The sequence below is a fragment of the Trifolium pratense genome, linkage group LG6 (genome assembly GCF_020283565.1).
Source record: "Trifolium pratense cultivar HEN17-A07 linkage group LG6, ARS_RC_1.1, whole genome shotgun sequence".
In the NCBI taxonomy this organism is placed as follows: domain Eukaryota; kingdom Viridiplantae; phylum Streptophyta; class Magnoliopsida; order Fabales; family Fabaceae; genus Trifolium; species Trifolium pratense.
In genome coordinates, this window is record NC_060064.1 from 36640391 (window position 1) to 36660862 (window position 20472).

The window sequence follows — 20472 nt, forward strand, 5'->3', positions numbered from 1 at the left end:
TCATGAAGAGATATCTCATAGCATTATAATAGGGTATTAAGCAAATGGTGCATGCGGATCAAAAACTCAACTTTTTCCTATTGGAGAGTTATATTATGTTTGTTTAAGAATTTTAAGCAAGTACATATACAATACAACTTAAGTAACTCATTACTTTGACATAACAACTAACTTAAGAGGTTAACCTGGCTTTTTATAAGAATTTTATGTATGTGTCGGTTCATAAATCAAGACCAAAGTGGTACTGCTGTATTTCTTTTAGTATTTGACGTAACTCAACCCTACAAAACCGGCTTATAAGGTGAGGATTGCCCTCATTAATAAACACACATTTAGGCCATCTCGTAACCAATGTAAGACTTCTTAACACACTCACACGCCAAATATTATTGAGTTTGGTGCGTGGATATAAACAGTGGGTGACCTGAGAGTGGAAACCTATCATCTTAGAATTGAGTATTAGGTCTACCTCAATCCTACAAAATCAATTTAAAAAGTGAAAATTGCTTATACTTTATAAACAATTGTTTAGAACATTTCGTAACCGATATGAAACTTCTCAAGGTAAAGCATATGGCATAAATGAAGCTGCAACTTATGTCGTTATTTTTCTTTTTGGAAGTATGTCGTTATTTTTCTATATGTGTAGTAATAATTCTGTGATATGGGTATCATTATTTATTATCATATGTTCTGCGATAAGAGATCATAGTTTACTTTCATGTAGATCTCTTTTGCCGTTATGATCCTAAGCCACCCAATTGAGGGAAATACACATTAGAAATATTGTTTGATTACATAATTTGTCTAAGCACAGTTTTAAGGATACAACATACAAGTATCATTAATTTCTCAACAAAAGAAAAGTATCATTAATATATGTGAAAATTTGAAATAACACACATCCCAATCATAAATAATCACTCTGTCCCAAAATATAAGTAAAAAAGGTCAACAAAAGTAAATGTATGTAATTTTTATTGACTAATTTTTGCTTATATTTTGGGACGGAGGGAGTATACAGTATGTGACTGTTTCAAAAAAAAATCATAAATATATGTGGCTTTAAAAATAGTTAATGATTAAAGTAAAATTGTTTTTTTTTATATGATTGTTATAATTGATTGAAAATATCATACCAAAAAAAATGGTTCAAGATTGTAAATTTTTTACACAAAAAAAAGCATATGAATTAAACAAAATTATGGTTAAATAAGTTTTTTGTAATTAAAAATATAGTGAAATTTGATTTTAGTCCATAAAAATAAAAACAAAATGTTTTTGTCTCCTAAAAATTCGATTCTTCCCGGTACCAATTTCGGTGAAGTAGTCTATACAGAACTTTGCTTTGATTTTAAACGGAACTTCTATAAGTAAACGGTAAAATTAAACCCTCAAATTAGTCGGTCCTTAGACTGAATATCGAGATTTCAAAACAAAACTCACTAAATTAAGTAATATACATAAATAATTTTAGTTGTGTATAGCACGAGTTTTACACTAGTATGATTACATTTGTAATTTGAGCAAACGAAAACCCACTCTCACCATTTCAACTATTGGAAAAGTGTTATCTTTTGCTGACCTTGAGCTTATGTTCTCATCACCGAGCAATTGATGAAAAATTTCTATCTCCTCAATTAAAAAAATTCCCTTTATACCCTTTGAATTCAGTAGAAAATGCTATCATGCAAGATAAATATTCTTCCCAAAATTGACCAATTGATTTTTCACTTTTGTTTTCATAAACATTCATTAAAAGATCAATTTGTAAAAGTTTTGGAAGAAATCATAATGGTCTAGGTTCAAGTTCATATGTGGTGTTCCAAAGCCACCATTTTTTTTTTTACAAATTTGTGCCGTTGCGCCGTCCTCAAACTGTCATTCTTCTCGTGTCGTCTGATCCCAAATCATGAAATCGCAATTGTGAAACTTCATGTGGATTTTTTTGGACGCAAGTGAATAGTCTGGTGACCAACAATTTATGACCTACACCGAAACACAAATCCGCCATCAACCCAACCAACAACAACAAATAAAACCAAACAACAAAGAAGTGAGGTGGATTAATTCATAATAGAAGATCTTTTAAACTGCGTTTGAGCCAAATTCTCAACTCATTTTAGACCTTTTTCAATGAGTCATGTTTTAAATATTGCAGGTCCGGGTAACATGTATACCAGACATATTTAACATGAAAAAGACGATCAAAACAATCAAGAATGCAAACAACTTACAAGATCGACAAGGACACCGTCGTCGTCGTGTTCATTGCAATACCGTGTCACATAAATATTCTTTACTTTGTAAAAAAAAATTTATATTTTATATTTATAAGTAATTATTTTTCTTAGCAACTCAAAGTTTAAATTGAATCTTAAAATTTCTTAAAATGACCAAAATTTATTTTCGCAGTGTTATTTTTCGGTCATAAATATAAACGACAAATTAATCAACAAAAAATTATATATTTGGTCTAAACTTTAGACCAAATACATCATCAATTTTGTTGACCAAAATTCATACTACTAAATATGAGTATATTAATTTTGTTGACCAAACGTGTCATATATTTTTGTTGAAAAAGCAATGCTGTGACAACTATGTGGCACAAAGTGATAGGTGAAATATAATAAATGCCCCATATAAATATAAATATCCACATTAATTTTTGTCAAAGGTCTTATAAAATCTTGTCCTCTCTCATAATAATAACACACTAGTAGTACTAGTACTACACAAAAAGATTCCTTCTTTTTCTATCCAAAATCCCACACTGCATGTAACAACAAAAATAACTTTCTTCATATTTCTCTTCCCAAAAACTCCATGGCTTCAGATTCCAATTCAAATCTTAGAATCACCATTGAAAGAAACCCTTCTCAGTCACGTCTAGCTGAATTAAACATCAAATGTTGGCCTAAGTAAGCATTCTAAATCACTATCTCTATTTTTATTATTTTTTTGCATATTTAATCTAACATAAAGTTTTCATTCTTGTAATGGGGGGTGTGAAAATAAAAAGATGGGGTTGTTCACCAGGAAAATACCAATTGAAATTTGATGCTGAAGAAACATGCTATTTATTGAAAGGAAAAGTGAAAGCATACACAAAAGGGTCATCAGATTTTGTAGAGTTTGGAGCTGGAGACCTTGTCACCATTCCAAAAGGACTCAGTTGTACTTGGGATGTTTCTGTTGCTGTTGACAAGTACTATAAATTTGAATCTTCTTCTTCTTCTTCATCTTCACCATCTTGTTAATTATTACTATATTATTATATTAATGTTGTATTTAATTTAATTTAAATTAAAATTATATACAATATAATATAATTCATTCAAATTTTGTTCAATATTTGTAGCTAGTAAAATTTTTTTTTTTACCACCAGTATTCAGTTCACTGGACCATCTGATTAAGAAAGTCGATTATGGCATCAAGTTCTTTCGACCCTAATTTTTTTTAATTTTGTATGTATTGTGGTTGGAATTAATAAATTGAGAATGAGATGCCTCTGACATGAAAAAATATAGTAAGAGAGAGAGAGAGAGAGGGAGATATTTATTTATTATTTATAAATTTGATTGTTATGGTCAAAGATAGAGAAAAAACAAATGAGTCAAATGCATGTAATGTTCTGTTCAAACCAACTAACGTGTTAAAATGTGAAACGCCGCTTTTATTGTTCGTTTGACTGGTCAACGATATGGATAATATTTGTGAATTATTTTTAACATATGATTCAATGATATTAATGAGAGAGAGTGACATTATATTCCGTAGAGGGAATGGAAATGATTTAGAGTTTAGACACGTTATTTTGCTGTCCATGTCTTGTTGTTAGTTGTTCATTTATCATCTAGTACGACCCATTCCTCCTCCCCTTTCTCTTCTACTACATACATTGTCATGCCTTTCATCGTGTATAGTGCGTAAGTGCGTTGAGATCTATAAGGGTAGTCAAATTTTCTATCGATCGAAAGAGTTAAGATTAAACAATTTATAAGTAAGATAACTTATAAATCTAATGTTCTAAAATTTTATATGAAAATATGATGTTAAAATTATTTGTATGATTTTTCAATATTTAATGTGTCGATTAAATCGGTGAAACTTTCTTTTAATGGCCCAACATAGCGAAGGTTTGAGAATTATAAGTTGAACATAATTATGCTTTGTAAGATATAAGTTTGTTTTGATTAAAAAATTTAAGGTCTATACTTAGTATATGGTTTGTCATAGACTTATTTAAAAAAATCTACGATATATTGGGCCTTGCCCTCGTTTTGTAAAAAAAAAAAAAGTTATTTATGGTGTGTTAGTCGTCTACGTACATTGAAATCTATTTTATATGATATATTTAAACGAAAGAAATTTGACCTAAATTTAAATAGACTAATAAATTAATAATTCAATGAAATTAAATTTTATTTTGATATTTATTTTTATCGAATCAGAATGAGATAATTCTGATGGTGAGGCTCGAAATAGTTAGTGTCATTAGGTTTTCTGGCACGATGGGGAAGATACTTACAAAACAGGTTAATATTTTAACGATCAAGTCAGTATGTGGTTGATAAGTGAAAAGTGATTGAATTGTTTACATTGGCGGCAAAATCTTATCCATATATAGGGGAGACGGTAATTATAACTGTTTGCGACAACTTAACAATAGCTAGGATAGAGCAAGAGTAGCCATTGAGATGAATCAAACGGTCTTAGCAGTGTTGCTGGTAAGTATGATCACTACATGAGGTGTACAAGAGGAATGATATATGTTACCCTTGGTTTATATGAGAAGCTACCAGAATGAAGTGGATTTTATTTATTCTCTTATTTTGACAAAAATGAAATTTTTTAGCTAGTCCTTCAATTTTTAAAATTTTTTGGTCCCCTTTTACAACTTTAGGTTTTTATTTTTTGTCTCCACCATATTTTATAAGGTTGAACAAACATTGCAACCCCCGTTGCTCCACGGATTTGGATCATTTCCAATTTGATTATACAAAGTTGTCAAACATATCTTAATCCACGTGATAAAGAAAAAGGTTGGTAAATTACAAAGTAATCAATTTTGTCTCCACGATATCTTAATTCAATGGTTGGTAAATTACAACGAATAAAAATGAGAGAATTATCAACCCTTGGATTAAGAAAAAGAAAAGAACACATGAGGAAAAATTTGAGAGGATCCAAATCCCTGCTCCACTGGTCTCATCCAACACTTCGCCCCCAATCTTCTTCTCTCAAAGAAGCTTTGAGATGTCATGGTATGATTTGTTGAGCTTGTGAAGCTTGATTTCACGAAGGTAACACAGTTTCACTTTCGAGATTCACAATTTAGTTGTGCTGCATCATAAAAAATAGTGGAGGACCACAAAAAACCACCACAAAGATCGTAAAATAGGGACCAAGATTTGGATTTAAAAATATGATCAAGAATTAAAAGTTAATTTTGATCAAAATGATGGACCAAAATTATTTAATTAAGTTTATGTTTATATAATGCAATTTTTTTTAAGGTACCAAATCTAATAATAACAATAATATTAAAACAATATTAATATTATTCATATATGTATTAAAATCGGCCTTAAAAGTAGGGAGATTTTATGGTGCATTTCCTTTATGAACTGTTTTGGTACCGTCTTTTTTTTTTCACCAATATAATTCAATTTAATTCACACATCAGCGCAAGTTCATGGTGAGTCATTTTTTTTAACAAACTTTTATTTATTGAATGAGTCCCCCATCAAGTAAATATTCATTTACAAATTACAAACAAAAAAAAATTTTACTTCAATTAAAAACAAATCATGCGTAAAAAAAAAAGGAAAGATAATATATGTGATAAACCTCAACGATATATTTCTTTTCTAGCATCAAGTAAAGCTAATACTTGCCCAAATTGAAAACCCTAAATCCCAAATTGAAAAATCATCGTGTGAGCCTTAAAACCCATGACAAATTTAACCTTAATTTCATCTTCTTGTCCCCATTAGAAATTCCATCTATTTCACTCACTCAGTTGCGCTATCAAGCAGTCCACCAACATAATGAACAACGACGAATTCATCTTCTTCATTCCAATGTTTTTTCGAATTCGTTCAACCTTCACTCCTGCCCTCAAGCTTCGTTCCAACAAATTTCACTCCTACCCTCAAGCTTCGTTCAACCTTCAAGCTCCAGGTTCAGTATTCAAATTCGTCTTCGATCTATCAAGGTTCGTTCAACCTTCAACATTCAGTTTTGTTGAACTTGAAGATTCGTCCAATTTTTTCATGATTTGGTTTCATAAATTGGGTTTTTGAAATTAGTTTATTGGTTTTTTGTATGTTTTGATTGAGCCTGAATATTTAGGCCAAAACCAACATTGAATAGGAAAAGGAAACTTCATGTCATGAACAAGCATAGACTAGCACATAATTATTTAGAATATGATTCGGAATAAATAAACAAATAATAATTTGTTTTGACATTGAACCATTAGAACATTACATGAGTTGATATTACTATAAGCATTTGACAAAAATTAGTAATAACTAATACGACAAAAATGCTTCGTTTTGATATACCAGGAAACTGTGTGTACCATGAAACTACTTACTTTGTGACCGGTTATTATTTTTGCCAATTGAAGCCTATTGTCATGGAAAAGTGGAAAAAGAATAGGGATGATCAAATAGGAAAGTCTAGTTTCAATTTTATGCGACTTTTTTTTTTTCTTTTCAATTTTAGTTTTAATTTTGTTTTAATTGATTTACAATCACAATTAAAATTAAAAACAATTTAAACATTGAGGTAATTTTGTAACTTTTAATATGATAGGAATTTAGTTGAAATGTTAATAGATATAAAGATGCATGGTAAGTACCATATAAGGGGTTTGTAGCATAAAATAATTCTTCTCTCTTTTTCTCTCATCTCCTAAGTTCTAACCCTAGCCGTCACCTTTTTTCTTCTTCTTAGTTTATCAAAGAGGGGTGATTTTAGGTCAAATCTTGACCTAAAATCACCCCTCCAAATTGTTTTTTCTTTCTCGTTATTAAATAAGTGTGATTTTTCACATATTTGTTTGGTTTTGTGTTATTTGTTATCCCGTCCTTGTGCGGTGTATTCTGTTGTGTCGTCTCTGTGCGGTGTATTTTGTTTTCCCGTCTTTGTGCGGTGTTCATTTGTTTCAGGTTGAAGGATTAGATCCGATCAAGTACAAATCTATCCAATGTCGACTTTTGTGTCATCAACGCTGCAGATCTGGGGGCATGGACATTCCAGACACTTCAATATAGTCATATATGTAGGCTTATGTAATTTGCCGTTTTATGCTATTAACATGGATGCTGTGAGTTTGTTTGCAGATTCATCCTTTTTGTTTTTAGCAAATTTGTATTTGTATTACATCGATGTACTCTATCAGTTTGAATGAATGCATATCCTTTATTTTTAGTCAAAAAAAAGAAGGGGGTTTGTAGCATATAATTCAAAGTAAGTCAACAATGCATCCTCATTGGCCAGATTATGACCGCACCAAAACAGTCCAAAAAAAGGGTTGCACATGAAATTTTCCTTAAAAGTAACATTTTTTATAACCTGCAACATCGACTATTTATAACTAAATAAGAGTAGATTTCTAAAAGAGTCGATGTTAACAAGTGTTGTTGGCACTAGTTAAGAAAACAAAACAAGAAAAAATTACATTAAAAATAATATTTTTATATTTTTGAAAAATAAAATATACAAGTCTTTAATAAATTTTCCATATTTATTGGAAAACATTGACATATATCTTAAGGGACGTGTTAAGAAATAAAACGTAAAAGTTTTATCTTATAAAATGTTATTCAATTTATCAAAAGTATATATATTGATCACATAAAAAAAGAGTATAAATGTGTCAACAAAAAAAGAGAGTATAAATATTAAATTTTTTAAGAAATATTTGCTATTTTTGAGATTATTAACATATGTTTTAAGAGCACATATAGTATCATATTTATTTTAGGGATCTTACTAACTAGTGTCCCGAGAGCACTAGTTAATGAGCTAAAAAGGAAAAGGAAAGAAAAAATATGTATTAAAAAAACTAAAATTTAGACTTTTACATATGTTAATTATTGCACAAACTCTAAAATAATTTTACTAATTACCTGTCCCGAAGATAGTAATTAATATATTTTCCTTAATTTATTAGCATACTATGAGTCTTCTCTAAAGAGATGTATTCCATTTTTGGGCGTGAAAAGTTTGAGGATTATGATGATGATAAATAAGCATGCATGCGGTAGACTTTTGTCATATTTTCATTTGAAACTTTCTTTTTTGACTGGAATCTTAACAATGATAACGGGATCACGGTTTTATCAAACTATTTTTTGACCATCTGAATATTTTTAAAAAAAAAACCAATAATCTAAAGTTTGAACATACAATAAATGAATAAATAAATAAATAAAATCTAACTAAAAGTTTTTTTTTTCAAAATTGAACTCATTTCAAATTACTGTATTATTTTAGAAAGAGGTTAGTAACCGTTTAAATGAAGTCGCTATGTAACTTTTTTAAACATGGTGAGATTTTAGGGTATGGTAGGTAGCTTAACTAATTAAGTTCAGGGACGGATGCACACTATACAAAATGGGTGCAGCTGACCCCACTCCTTCAATTATCTTTTGACCAATAAATAACCATTTTTACATGTTGCCCCCACATCAAATTTTGTCTTGCCCACACACAGGCCACCGATGGAACTTTTACAAACCAATATAATATCTGTTGAAGTTTTGCAACTGTAGTATATGTTAAAAGTACGATCACCTTGCCATAGAATGGAGAGGGAATGGAAACAATCAAACAAATATTTTCATTTCAACTTTCAAGCACTCAAATGGAATAAAATAAAGTAACTTCTCCACACACATATTCATAATACAAAAGAATGAAAGTAAAAAAATTTCTCAACGCCCTTTTCTTATGTCTCCTATTTTAAAATTTAGGGCTTGTATTTTCTTTTATTTCTTTATTTTGTTTTGATTTAATTGTATCTTTGGTTCCTATTTTATTAAACTCGTGAAAATAGTCTATCTATTTTAAAATCAAACTTTTTGTCCTCTATTTTCATAAGTTTGATAAAGTTGAGTACCAAAAAATTTGATTTTAAAATAGAGAGACTATTTTTGCAAGTAAGCCTTTTGTTTTGGTTTTTCTTTTTGGTTAATTTGTTTTGGTTAAATTGCATGTTTGATTTCTTACATTTATTTTAAGTTTTAATTTGGTCTCATATATTTAAAAAGTTTTAAGCTCGTTTATTACATTACAAACGTTACAATAAGTTAGTCCACTTAGTCAAGTTTCTGTTTATATCGTCCACGTAGATAACTTAATTAAGGTGTGCCACATGAAAGGTTTTTGACGGAATTAACTCAAAATTTGATGACAAAGACAAACCTATATACTAATATCAGTAATGTAAAGGATAAACTTAAAAATTTATTATAATTATTTATAACAAATGAAATTGACCCCACTAATCAAAAGTTCTGGATCCATCCTTGATTAAGTTAGTTGAGGGTTAAAAGATTTGGAGATTCGGGTTTCATGAGACCACAAATCAAATAGTTAGAAGCCCATAATTTCTAAGCACTTTCTAAAGCATTAAGCATCTGATTTTAAATTGAACTAAGTTAAATTTTGGTTGTGTTTTAATGAAGATGGATGACTTTGATGTGGAGGTGGAGGAAGGATACAAAGATGAAAGGAAACAGTGTCGTGCTAGAGGGAGCGGAAAAAAGATATGGTATCGAGGGTGCATAGAAAAATACTTGTATGGTCTCGTATGTTTAGTCATTCAATTTAGTCACACACATAACAATATATATATCATTTAATTATTTTAAAACATATATTATTTAATTATTTTCTTTTTCTACCTTTTTCTCACTTATGTATGTGTGACCAAATTGTGTCCAAATGATAATGATCATGCAAGTATTTCTCGGGTGCATATTTATTTTGGTGAACTTTATTAATCTAAGAGTAAAAAAGGTGCATTACCTTCTCTTTTTTTGACTATTTTTTAGTCAAAAAAGATAATGCACCATGCAAGGAGATATTCGATCTTACATGGTCTTTAATCCAAGAAATCATATTTGGTCACACATTCATCCAATTAAGATAAACCTCAAAATTATTTTTTATGTGTTCTCAAATTTTGATTGGTTGTGACTAAATGTAATGTTTTGGTCAAGTGACCACTTAGAATATTTCCCATGCAAGACCTATCAAGTTACACAATTTGAACATTATATATAAAATTTATATATAAATTCAAACTTTGCCAAGTAGGTTCTAAGAATTTGAACATTATAGTATTTCACTTTATGTATAAACTATGTATATGCTATTCTATTACTAATGCATTTCTCCTTCTTCAAGCTTGCTGTGATGGCTATCGTTACCATGACCGTTTTTCTCTGAACTGAAATGCACCATGATTCAGTGATTGACGGGGGCATATATGCCGGTGCATTGTTCTATGGAAATATGGTACTTTTGTTTAATGGATTTGCTGCACTTTCGATGACAGTTGCGATTGCGAGGCTTCCAGTCTTTTACAAGCACAGAGACATGCTCTTCTACCCTTCTTGGGCACATGTGGTATTCCTTCTTCAATATGTATTCGGCAAAACTTGTCAAGCACTCTTCAACTCAGTTTGATTTGATCGCTAATGTGTAATTAACAGTATCTTTTGTGTATGATTATAGATTATTTAGACAATTCCTTCTTCTCATACTTATCAACCAAATTGGGCTTCGGCTCTCTTTTTTACCAAAAAAATAAATAAATCAACCAAATGGGTATCGGATTATTCCGATTTCTTGGATCAGTTGGTAGATAAATGACAACAGCAGCTCTAAAAAAAGAATTCTTCCTTCAATGAGTAGACAACCATATAGATGGAAATTTCAGAGAGACTAAAAAAACATTTAATCCCACAATTAAGTATTGAATTCTCACTGATGTTTCAATAGGTTATTTTATTCAGTTGGTAACTTAACCTCAAGTTAATATTAGGGGTGTTCAATAAAACTGAAAAACCAAACCATTATTAACTGAACCAAAAACTAAAAATTACAAACTGAACTGCTATTTCTAGTTACAGTTTGTCAACCAAACCATTTACTTAAGTTTAGGAGTTCACCAAACTGAACCATTTAGAGTCCAAAACCTCACCAGTAAGAAACCACTCTACGTCCTCATATTCACCCTCTATTTTTGCCGGAATCTCAACAGTATGTGACCAGCATTCAATTCATTCAAAATTTTAACCCCGCTGCATCACTCGGTGAGTTTTGAGTGATTCACTCCCATCTCCATTTTATATGTATTTATTCATCACCCTATTTCAATTCATTCATAATTTTAACCCCTCCACATAATTCATTTAACCAAAATAAAAACAAAAAAGAATTATATTCAGAGAGTTGAAGTCTCAAGCTATGGCGGCGACGACGCAAGCTATGGCAGCGGTGGCGTGAGCTATAGAAAAGGCATGAAAATTTGTTTTTGCTGAGTACAGAGTTTATAAATCGGAGTTATTAGGTGAATCGTTGGAAACATCGCCGCCGATGCGTCAACTCAGACGGAGGATAAATGATAGAGACTTGAATGTGAAAGTGGGCCTTGACTTTGGCCCAAGACTAAGGTGTGATGAGGTGGCATGAGTGCATGAGGACTTACTCCACTATATAAGGAGTGTTATGCACAAGAAAGAACCTAGCTAGAATTTCAGTTAGAATTAATGGGATCACTTTTAGTGATTTGGGGCACTTTAGTGCTTTGGGGCTAGTAGACTCTCTCTACTAGTTTGTTACCTTTGTTATTTTCATTTTCCATTTTCATAAACTGTGTAATTGTTCATCTGTTTTTCAATCAATACAATTACATATTTCTCCATTTCAATCTTATTTATTTGAGATCTAGAGCTTCATCAATAAATGCAGCCGGAGGAGAAATGAGATGGAAAAAGCAAGAAGAGAAAGAGATTAAAATTAGAGTACGGAACTGAGTAGGGAAGAGATTTCACTTCCACCGTCGGATTTAAGTCTAGAAACATTTGGAACATTGATGAAATTATAGATGGACGGCGTGAACCACTTTTCATTTTTATTTTCACTAATCAACAGTTTGGTTTTGTTTTGTTTAATGCAAAACTGGTTCAACAATTTAAAGAACCGTTTGGTTCAGTTCAAGTTAAATGATTACTGGTTCAGTTTGGTTTTAACAAATTACAAAGTTTGGTTCAGTTCACAGACAGTTTTGGTTAAAAACCAAACTTTGCCCATCCGTAGTTAATACAGAAGGTTCTACTGTAAGTAATGATATTATAGTATTAGTAGGAATTTAAATTTAATTGGAACAAAAAGGGAAACTCAAGATACCCAAATTTACTTTTAAAAAAAAAATGCAAATACCAAATGTACTTGATAAGATCATGTAAAAATTTCACAAAGTAAATTTATGTCCCTAAATTATGATATTTCTCTGATGAGGATAAATTTGTTTCCCAAAAGGAATATCCCCCCACTAATGGGCATGAGGAAGGGATGGTAAGGAGAAAAACAGAACACAGACATTTTTACAAAGGAGAATATTATACATACTAATACATACTCATACATCGATAACACAAAAATATACATTTGCTAATGCAGTGAGTGTGAAGTTCCAGTTCTTGGTTGTCTGCGCTCAGCACTGGATATGATGATGTTGGATTTGTACAGATCATCAGCGGAAACAGCTGCATGGTGATAAGATCCGTTTAAAACAACTCGCAGATGAAAAGAAGAAGGACGATTTCATCAAGTTAATACCTCTCAAGAAGTTGAGTTTTAATTGGTTTTTCAATTAATTTAATTGCATGAGTTGTTGGTTAAAAAATCAAGGTTAAATATCAATATAAATGTCATGGTGAGAAAGCTCAACTGCTTGAGAGATTCAATTAAAAAAAAAAAAAGGCACAAAGGAGGTTAGGGGTACAAAAGGCTTACCACGTTGGTAAAAAAGATAATGTGAAGCGGATAACTGAGTTCCATCTCCAATCGTGTTAAAACCTACAATTAGATGGTAACTTTGTGAGGACTGAGGATAAATATATAAAATGTCAATCATTGTGAACCAAATACATATTAGCGTAAAGGACTAATAAAAACAAAAGCATGTGTTTCTTAAATAAAGATGATGCTGATATAGTAAGAATATCCAATTTCTTCTAAATTGATCAAAGATAGGAAGTTACTTAAGTTGGGCCAAGAAAAAATACAACAAACATATCAAAAGGATTCCTGAATCAATCATTATATTATACTTTTTATCATTTGAATCCCTATCGTAAAAGAACTAATTGAACATAAACCAAATATACAGAAACTTAAACAGACAAAATATATACTGTAAAGACTTAATCAAAAAACAAGGACTATGGAAAAACAATATTACATTACAGCAACCATTAAAAAAATATACAAGGACTAAAAACCAGACTATTAGAGACCAGAAACATATTTAAGTCAATTTAATATGTATTTTTTTAGTTTCTAAAACCCCAAGCAATGAATGAAAATCAAACATCTTGTAAGTGAGGAAAAATGCTATGGTATTCCTTTTTAACTTAGATTCTTCTAATTTATCTTAAATAACTGTTCTACTAATCAACAATGGATTTTTGGTAAATACACCATCATCGTAGTGTATCCTTAATCCCCACCCGAGATCAAATTTAATACGCATCAAACATTTATATTCACAAAATTCAAAACCAAACATCACTTTTATAGTTATCCCGAAAAGAATCAATATATAACCTTGCTCACTGACTGACTCCGACGATCGTCTCCTCAGGAAAGTAACTTGGTCCAGTGCCATTCACTGGGTGAGCACCATCATAGTGGAGGATCCTGAGCTTTCCTTCCTACAAACAAAAAATTTAACAATTAAACCATGGAAGTGAAAGCATACCACACTGATCTCCCCCAAGTAAAATCATACCTTTGTTCCATAAACTAACCCGCCTCCAGGAAAAGGATGAAAGCATGCCACATTGACCTCATCTTCAGCACTAGGAAGCACCCTAACAAGTTCCATATCCGAAACTCTATATACCTAAAATACAATGCAAATTCCGAGACATGAAATTCAGATTAAAACTATTTTACCTAAAACAATTTTATCAGACAACATTCAGTGCCAGCTCACAGATTGAGCACAGTCAGTTGATTGGTAGTCAAGACAACAGTTACAGAATATTAATTTCATATTTCTTTCTGTTAGAAATGGAGCTAATGAGGATCGAACCTAGGACCTCATGCATGCTTTATTAATTTCATGTTTCAAAAACATGCTTACTTCGTAACCAAAGATCATACAAAACTACAACAGGTAGGAAGAGCAGCTCACCTCTAAAACTGTATATATAGGTAATGTTGCTTCTCCATCAATGACAATGGATCTAAGAAGAGAACAATGACGTCGACCATAGGCAAGGAGTATGTGCTCAGATGTAGGTGAGAACTACACATCAAACAGCAGTTGTAAAAATCAAAATCAATCCATGAAGAAATTTGCTTTACAAATTATATTTAAACTCGATAAAAGTGACAGAACTAGCTATTAATATTCAAAGAAAGTCATAAGAATAACAAAGGGATTACTGCACTTTTATTTATCATTTTGGTTTGGTGTCAGAAGCACATATAAATAAAAGGGCATGTGTAATCTTTGCCTCGGAGATAAGAAATCATTCATGAAATATGAATATATAAACAAGGTACAGACACATGCAGAGAGGGGGAGATAGAATTGTGATTACGAGAAAGCATATGATGAAGTACTAAACTGACCTGAATTGAAGTCAGACAATGAGCAGCTCTAATTGCTCGAGAAGCAAGCACCAATCCAAATCTGTTTAACAAGTATTGATAACAAAATTAGTTTAAAATGTAATGGACTCACTTAAACCTGCACAAGAAATAGTAAATGCTTAGCAGCACTAGTTGAAGTTTGTCTTACGTTGCCTCCTCGAGAGAATAGATCCGCAGCTCATACATAACTTGGTGTGCTGATATTGGATGCCGAGTTGGTGATGTTGCAATGCCGGACTCTTGATGTACAGGAGTTTGTAATCCTGGATCAGCTTCAATATGTGGAAGCATACATGCAACACAGGCAGCTAAATATCTACCGCATGGTGAAAAGTGGGCACCCATTTCACTGCAAAGTGCAAACACAATCGTGAAATACAAACATAAAGCGCATATAATTTCAATTACATAACTGGAGTGAAAAGCATAATTTCAGAAGGTACCTGCAGAGGACAGCATGAGGTATTGTTAGACGACATCTTTCAGCATTTAGTGGGGCACATGGATTTTTTATGTCATGAGACCATACCCTTAACTTCACGGTACAAGGCAACTCAGCAGCTGCAGCTGCCGCTGCAGCCACGGATGTAGCGAGTTCTGACTGAATTCGGTTCATGAGTGTTTGGATGTCAGATCCATCATGTGGGGTATTAATAGAAGCAGCAAGATTTCCAGATTCTGGTACAGGTGTATGTGGTTGTGATAAATGACTCCGAAAACCTGATCTTATAGAAGATCCGGGTATGTTGATGCTTCCAGACATTGCTGAAGATGGGACTGCTACATTAACATTAGAAGTGGAAAGAGTATTACTATTAGATGTTACAGAAGAACTAATCTGTTGAGCCTGTTGAGGTAGAGTGTCACGAGTAACACCCGTGTGAGAATGCATTGAAGGGATACCAACTTGGCTTTGACCCATCAAATATCCTTGTAGAAAAGGCAATTCCCATCCACTTGGATCTCTTGAAGAAACAACCTGATGAAATTGGCCACCCTCTGAATGAACTCCACGATTTGCAGTTTGTCTAGATGGGCCATGTAACATAACATTGAGAGAACTTGCATCAGTAGGGTTTCTGTGTTGACTTCCTTCAGCAGGTCTGGTTTCATCAGTCTCCATACCATCCACTGTGAGGTTCCGGATGCCAACTCTCATTCCATTAGAGAAAGTAGTGTGCGCAGGAGAGTTAGTGGCCATCTCAGAGACTGTATCCATGGGAGACACTGTAGCATCATATTGTTCTGTTGCATTTGTGTTCGTTTGAAACTGAACCATGGCAGAAGACTCAATTTGTATTCTACCTGAGCCAATGTCATGACTAGCATGCGGTAATTCTTCTCTAGACTCATCAACAGTATATGAAGGAACGAAGAAGAAAGGCAATGACACATTAGGTGATTCACTGGACGAAGTAACATGCTCCGCAGGTTGAACATTTGCGACAAAAAAGGAAGGTGGGGGATATTGTAAATAACCAATAGATGTTGCCTCTGTCATTGAGGAATCTGAACAGTCAAGATCATTGACCTGCGCATCAATACAAGCATGTTAGCTAACATTCTGAATAGCATGGGTATATAGGCAACCAAAAACATGAGTTCATTGACCTCAGCAGTTAAAAGATATGGCGCAGCATGAGGGTGAAAATGCACAGCCCGTAGAGATCGCCTTGTCTTTAACACAAAAATAGGCGAGTAGGATGCTTCGCCTTTCTTGTCATAGTGCCATATGTAAAGCTACATAGTATTCCATAACACAATATAAGAACATGAAGAAAAAAACCCATCAAAACGTTGAGTAACTCAATAAAGATGTTTTATAAAAACAGCATGGGAGGTTCTCAGAAAAAATGACTACCTTGTGGCCTGATGCAACGGCAATTATTTCTCCTTTGGCATGAAAAGCAATGGATGCAATTGGTCGATCTGTGAAAAATATCCAATAAATTCATCGAACAGAGAACCCAATCAATACAAGAAAGACAACAAACAAACAAATTTAGTAACAGTAGCAAAGGTAATTTAGGAAAATAAAATGAGATAGACAGCAAGTAAATATACAGAAATGGTGAGATGTTATGCACTCTGATGTGTTAGCATCCCATAATCGAACTTCTTGATCCAAGCTCCCGCTGGCCAGTATTTGCGGGTGCAATGGATGGAACCTAACCTGTAGTCATTTAGCACATAAATTAAAATTGGAAAGGACGAAGCACATTTATTCTTTCTGTAGACTATAATCAATACTAAAAAAGTAAAAGGCAAACGAATACTAAAAACAAATGCAAAAGAAATTCAGGTAAACATGCAGATTTGAAGCTTACCACCCAAGGTGTCCTCATATGGCCCATTAACACCTTTAAGCAACGTCCAGTTTCACAATCGATTATCTTTACTGTGTGGTCGCCACTACAAATGGCAAACAAAAAATTATTAATCGCAGAGTCTGTAATTATTTCAAACTAATAATATGAGGTGGTGAACTAGAACTAGTAGTTGCAACTTACTGCGTGGAAGCAAGAACTTTTCCATCTGGACTAAACGCTGCTGCAATAGTAGACCTTGGAGCAGGTAATAAAGGGCAATACTTAGCTGACAAATGCCGCAGTGAATCAGCCTCAACCCTGAGAATCATTTACAGAGATGTTAGACCAGAAAATCGGCTTTTCATAAAGAAAACACATAACAAAAACCACATCCTCAAGAGGCTTGCTTTTTCCTAGATATCATTATAGACTGAAGTAGTTTAAATACCATGACAGGAGGCCACGCTTTGCATCTCTTGCTACATGTTTCGTCCTCGGTGAAATCTCTCTCCGTGCAAGCAAATTAAAGACATTGCTACAATTGAACAACAAACTCAACACATCAGATGAGAGAAATCTTGCACAAAAAACTACTCCCTCTAATCCCTTATATAACATAACTTTTTATTTTTAGATTCATGGAATAACTGATGTATCTGGTCCATTTTTTTAGACCAAATACATCAATCATTCTACGAATCTAAAAAGTAAAAAATTTCTTATATTAAAGACCGGATAATATACAAACGGGTGCAAGCTTTTATTTCTGCTTCAATTGATGAACACATACTCAAAGATGATTTAAGTATTAAGAAAATTCTGAAAATTAAATTAACATGATCCACAACCACCCATCTAAATCAATAAAAAAATCCCAAGTGAGTGTACACTGCCAAGCTCACATAACTCTTCATTCCTTAACTATTGTCTTTGTCAATGTCAATCTTAAAGTCAAACAAATAAAAATCCACTTAAAATCAAACAACAAAACAGAAACCAGCTTCAAAACTAAACAGCACGCGAAATCCAACCTCAGAAACAATACATCAAACACATTAGATGCATATTGAACACAATTTAAGCTGATCCTAATGATCAATCTAAAATCATCTTTTTAATCAAATTTCGCAAATTTCCACCCAAATCAGAAACCCTGTAATTCAATAATTAACAAAATCCTCATCTATCTTTAAGTTAGATTAAAATGAAAATTAACAAAAATAAAAATGATTCAATTTAAATGGAAATGAAACAGATTCAAAGAGAAAAACGGTGAATCGGAAAAGGAGGAATCGTTACCCGCAGTTATAATTAGATGCGCGATCACGATTCGGATTAATTCTCGTCATTTGTAGAGAATAGAACAATAGAAGAAAGAAGAAGAAGGATGAAGATTAAGGAGGAGAAGCGAAAGAGAGGATCCAATCAGAGAGAGTTATAGGAAGCAGAGATTAACGAAGCTTCTTCTCTCTCTCTCTCTGTGTCTCTCTCTGGTGGCTTTGTTTCAGAGAGGCTCCTCCGTGTTCGTGTTGGATTGATTACAAAGGGGCAGAGACCTAAGAGAGACGACGATAATAGAATAATTAACAGAAGTCTTAGGCTATATTAGAATATTCTTTAAATTATGGGGCTAAAGTGTGAATATTAATATTTGTTTTGTTAGTGGCAAATTTTTCATTTTTTGAAAGGGATGTCTTTCAACGTTTATCCATTAGGTCAAACTAAATATTCTGGTTTGTGAAATGACTAAAAAAGTCATTTTAATTTTAATGATAATGTATGCGGACTCCCTGATTTAGGTATACAGCAATATTTAATATTCGTAGAGAGAATTTATCGCTTATTAGGTTTATAAAGCCAACTTACTTAAATACTGGTTGGTTTACAATTCTATAAATAAATGAAAATAAGAATTTGAGTCGTTACCTACAGAAGTTGTTGCCCTTATCCGGTCCAGATTTACCCGGTGAGGGTGGCGTTTGTGAGTCAAAGTTGAGACTTTTCATGTATGTTTGGCATCCTGAAAGAGTACTCCTAGGTACTGAAGTTACTCCCGAGTAGAGAAAGAAAGTGTCGGCAGAAAGGAGCTCTCAAAGCATGGGGTTTCGCCGGGCGAAGCTCCTATCCCCAAACAAAGAAAGGTTGTTGTCGGCATTTCCGTTGTGAATCAATACAAAGTTCAACAACTTGAAAACCTTTGAAATGAGCAATTTTTAAACTTGTGAAAAAATATAATTCTTCTATTGTTATCTGAGCAATCTATAAAATGAATAGATTCAATTTTTCAAGCATGGTTTATCCTCAATTCAGTGAGTGAATAAATTATGATTAAGTTCAATGTTGATGTGATTTCAACCGTATAAGTCATTTTTGGCAACTTAATGCAATTTGGTTATTAGGTTTACAAACTTTGACCAATTTTGCTCTTTCATTAATTGTTTTAGTTCTTATCAACAAGTTTTTCCTGTGTTATGTCAATGATGTTTTACATATTAATAAATTTTCATTTCAATCTATAAATTGACATAAGTTGATTTTCATGCAAAATCAATTTTATTTTTGTAGTATCCGGCTCCCTGTAACATTTAATTTGATTTCGGGTCATTCCCTTCTGATCGCAGTTGCGAAAGATCAGACAGTGATTCTTTCTACAGAGTCCAGCATCAATTATCACTGAATCAACTAAAGATTGACCATGCAAAATCGATTTATTACAAAACAATCTCACAGAAAATTATCTATGCAAAAATCAACCACTTCAATTAGTATCTATACTAGCCCCAATCAACTAGTTGACTTACTCCCTCCGTCCCAATTTGAATGAGCTATTTTCAAAAAAAAAAATTGTCCCATAATACTTGAGTCGTTTCACTTTTCTATGTCATTTTTCCATGTTTACCCCTTATAAATGCTTTTGGAGAAAAGTGCATAGAATCTACTTTTTTAAAATTGGATTTTAGTACAAGGGTAATTTGGTAAAATTAATACTATCTCTCATTCACTCATACATTTTTCTTAATATGTTGAAATGAGCAAATGACTCATTCAAATTGAGACGGAGGGAGTATAAGTTAAGCTTCAAAATACTTCTTTATTTAAATACGATAGTGTTGGGGTTGATTGCAATGTAAGTCTCACATGGCTAACGAAGGAAAAAAGGTCAAGAAAATTATATTGGAGAAGTCTCACATTGCTTAGAACAATGAAGTGTGGGAGAGCTCAATGCTATACATAGAGACCTCAAGT

The 20472-nt window shown here is 32.5% G+C and overlaps 2 protein-coding genes across 2 annotated transcripts; one reads left to right on the forward strand and one right to left on the reverse strand.

Moving 5' to 3' along the window:
- The first annotated feature begins 2691 nt into the window (after positions 1–2691).
- Positions 2692–3339, forward strand: LOC123890455. Its single transcript, XM_045940065.1, has 2 exons — positions 2692–2924; positions 3026–3339. The coding sequence occupies exons 1-2, from the start codon at positions 2830–2832 to the stop codon at positions 3261–3263; spliced, it is 333 nt and encodes a 110-aa protein (XP_045796021.1). The 5' UTR covers positions 2692–2829; the 3' UTR covers positions 3264–3339.
- A 9072-nt stretch (positions 3340–12411) lies between these two features.
- Positions 12412–18902, reverse strand: LOC123889017. The gene is made up of 15 exons (XM_045938189.1): positions 18526–18902; positions 17675–17761; positions 17428–17544; positions 17245–17329; positions 16982–17090; positions 16779–16846; positions 16529–16657; positions 15361–16448; positions 15066–15266; positions 14897–14957; positions 14454–14567; positions 14046–14159; positions 13862–13968; positions 13049–13111; positions 12412–12798 (listed from the first exon to the last, which is right to left on the reverse strand). Exons 1-13 carry the CDS (start codon positions 18573–18575, stop codon positions 13867–13869), a joined length of 2325 nt encoding a protein of 774 aa, XP_045794145.1. The 5' UTR covers positions 18576–18902; the 3' UTR covers positions 12412–12798; positions 13049–13111; positions 13862–13866.
- Positions 18903–20472: the final 1570 nt, after the last annotated feature.

Excerpts from the sequence above, each read along its gene's own strand:
- LOC123890455 (XM_045940065.1), top strand. The coding sequence starts at position 2,830 with ATGGCTTCAGATTCCAATTCAAATCTTAGAATCACCATTGAAAGAAAC. Across the intron at positions 2,925-3,025 it reads AACATCAAATGTTGGCCTAA|ATGGGGTTGTTCACCAGGAA; the intron begins GTAAGCATTCTA and ends GAAAATAAAAAG.
- LOC123889017 (XM_045938189.1), bottom strand. The coding sequence starts at position 18,575 with ATGACGAGAATTAATCCGAATCGTGATCGCGCATCTAATTATAACTGC. Across the intron at positions 17,545-17,674 it reads AAGCGTGGCCTCCTGTCATG|GGTTGAGGCTGATTCACTGC; the intron begins GTATTTAAACTA and ends AATGATTCTCAG. Across the intron at positions 14,568-14,896 it reads ATTGTCTGACTTCAATTCAG|TTCTCACCTACATCTGAGCA; the intron begins GTCAGTTTAGTA and ends TTTGATGTGTAG.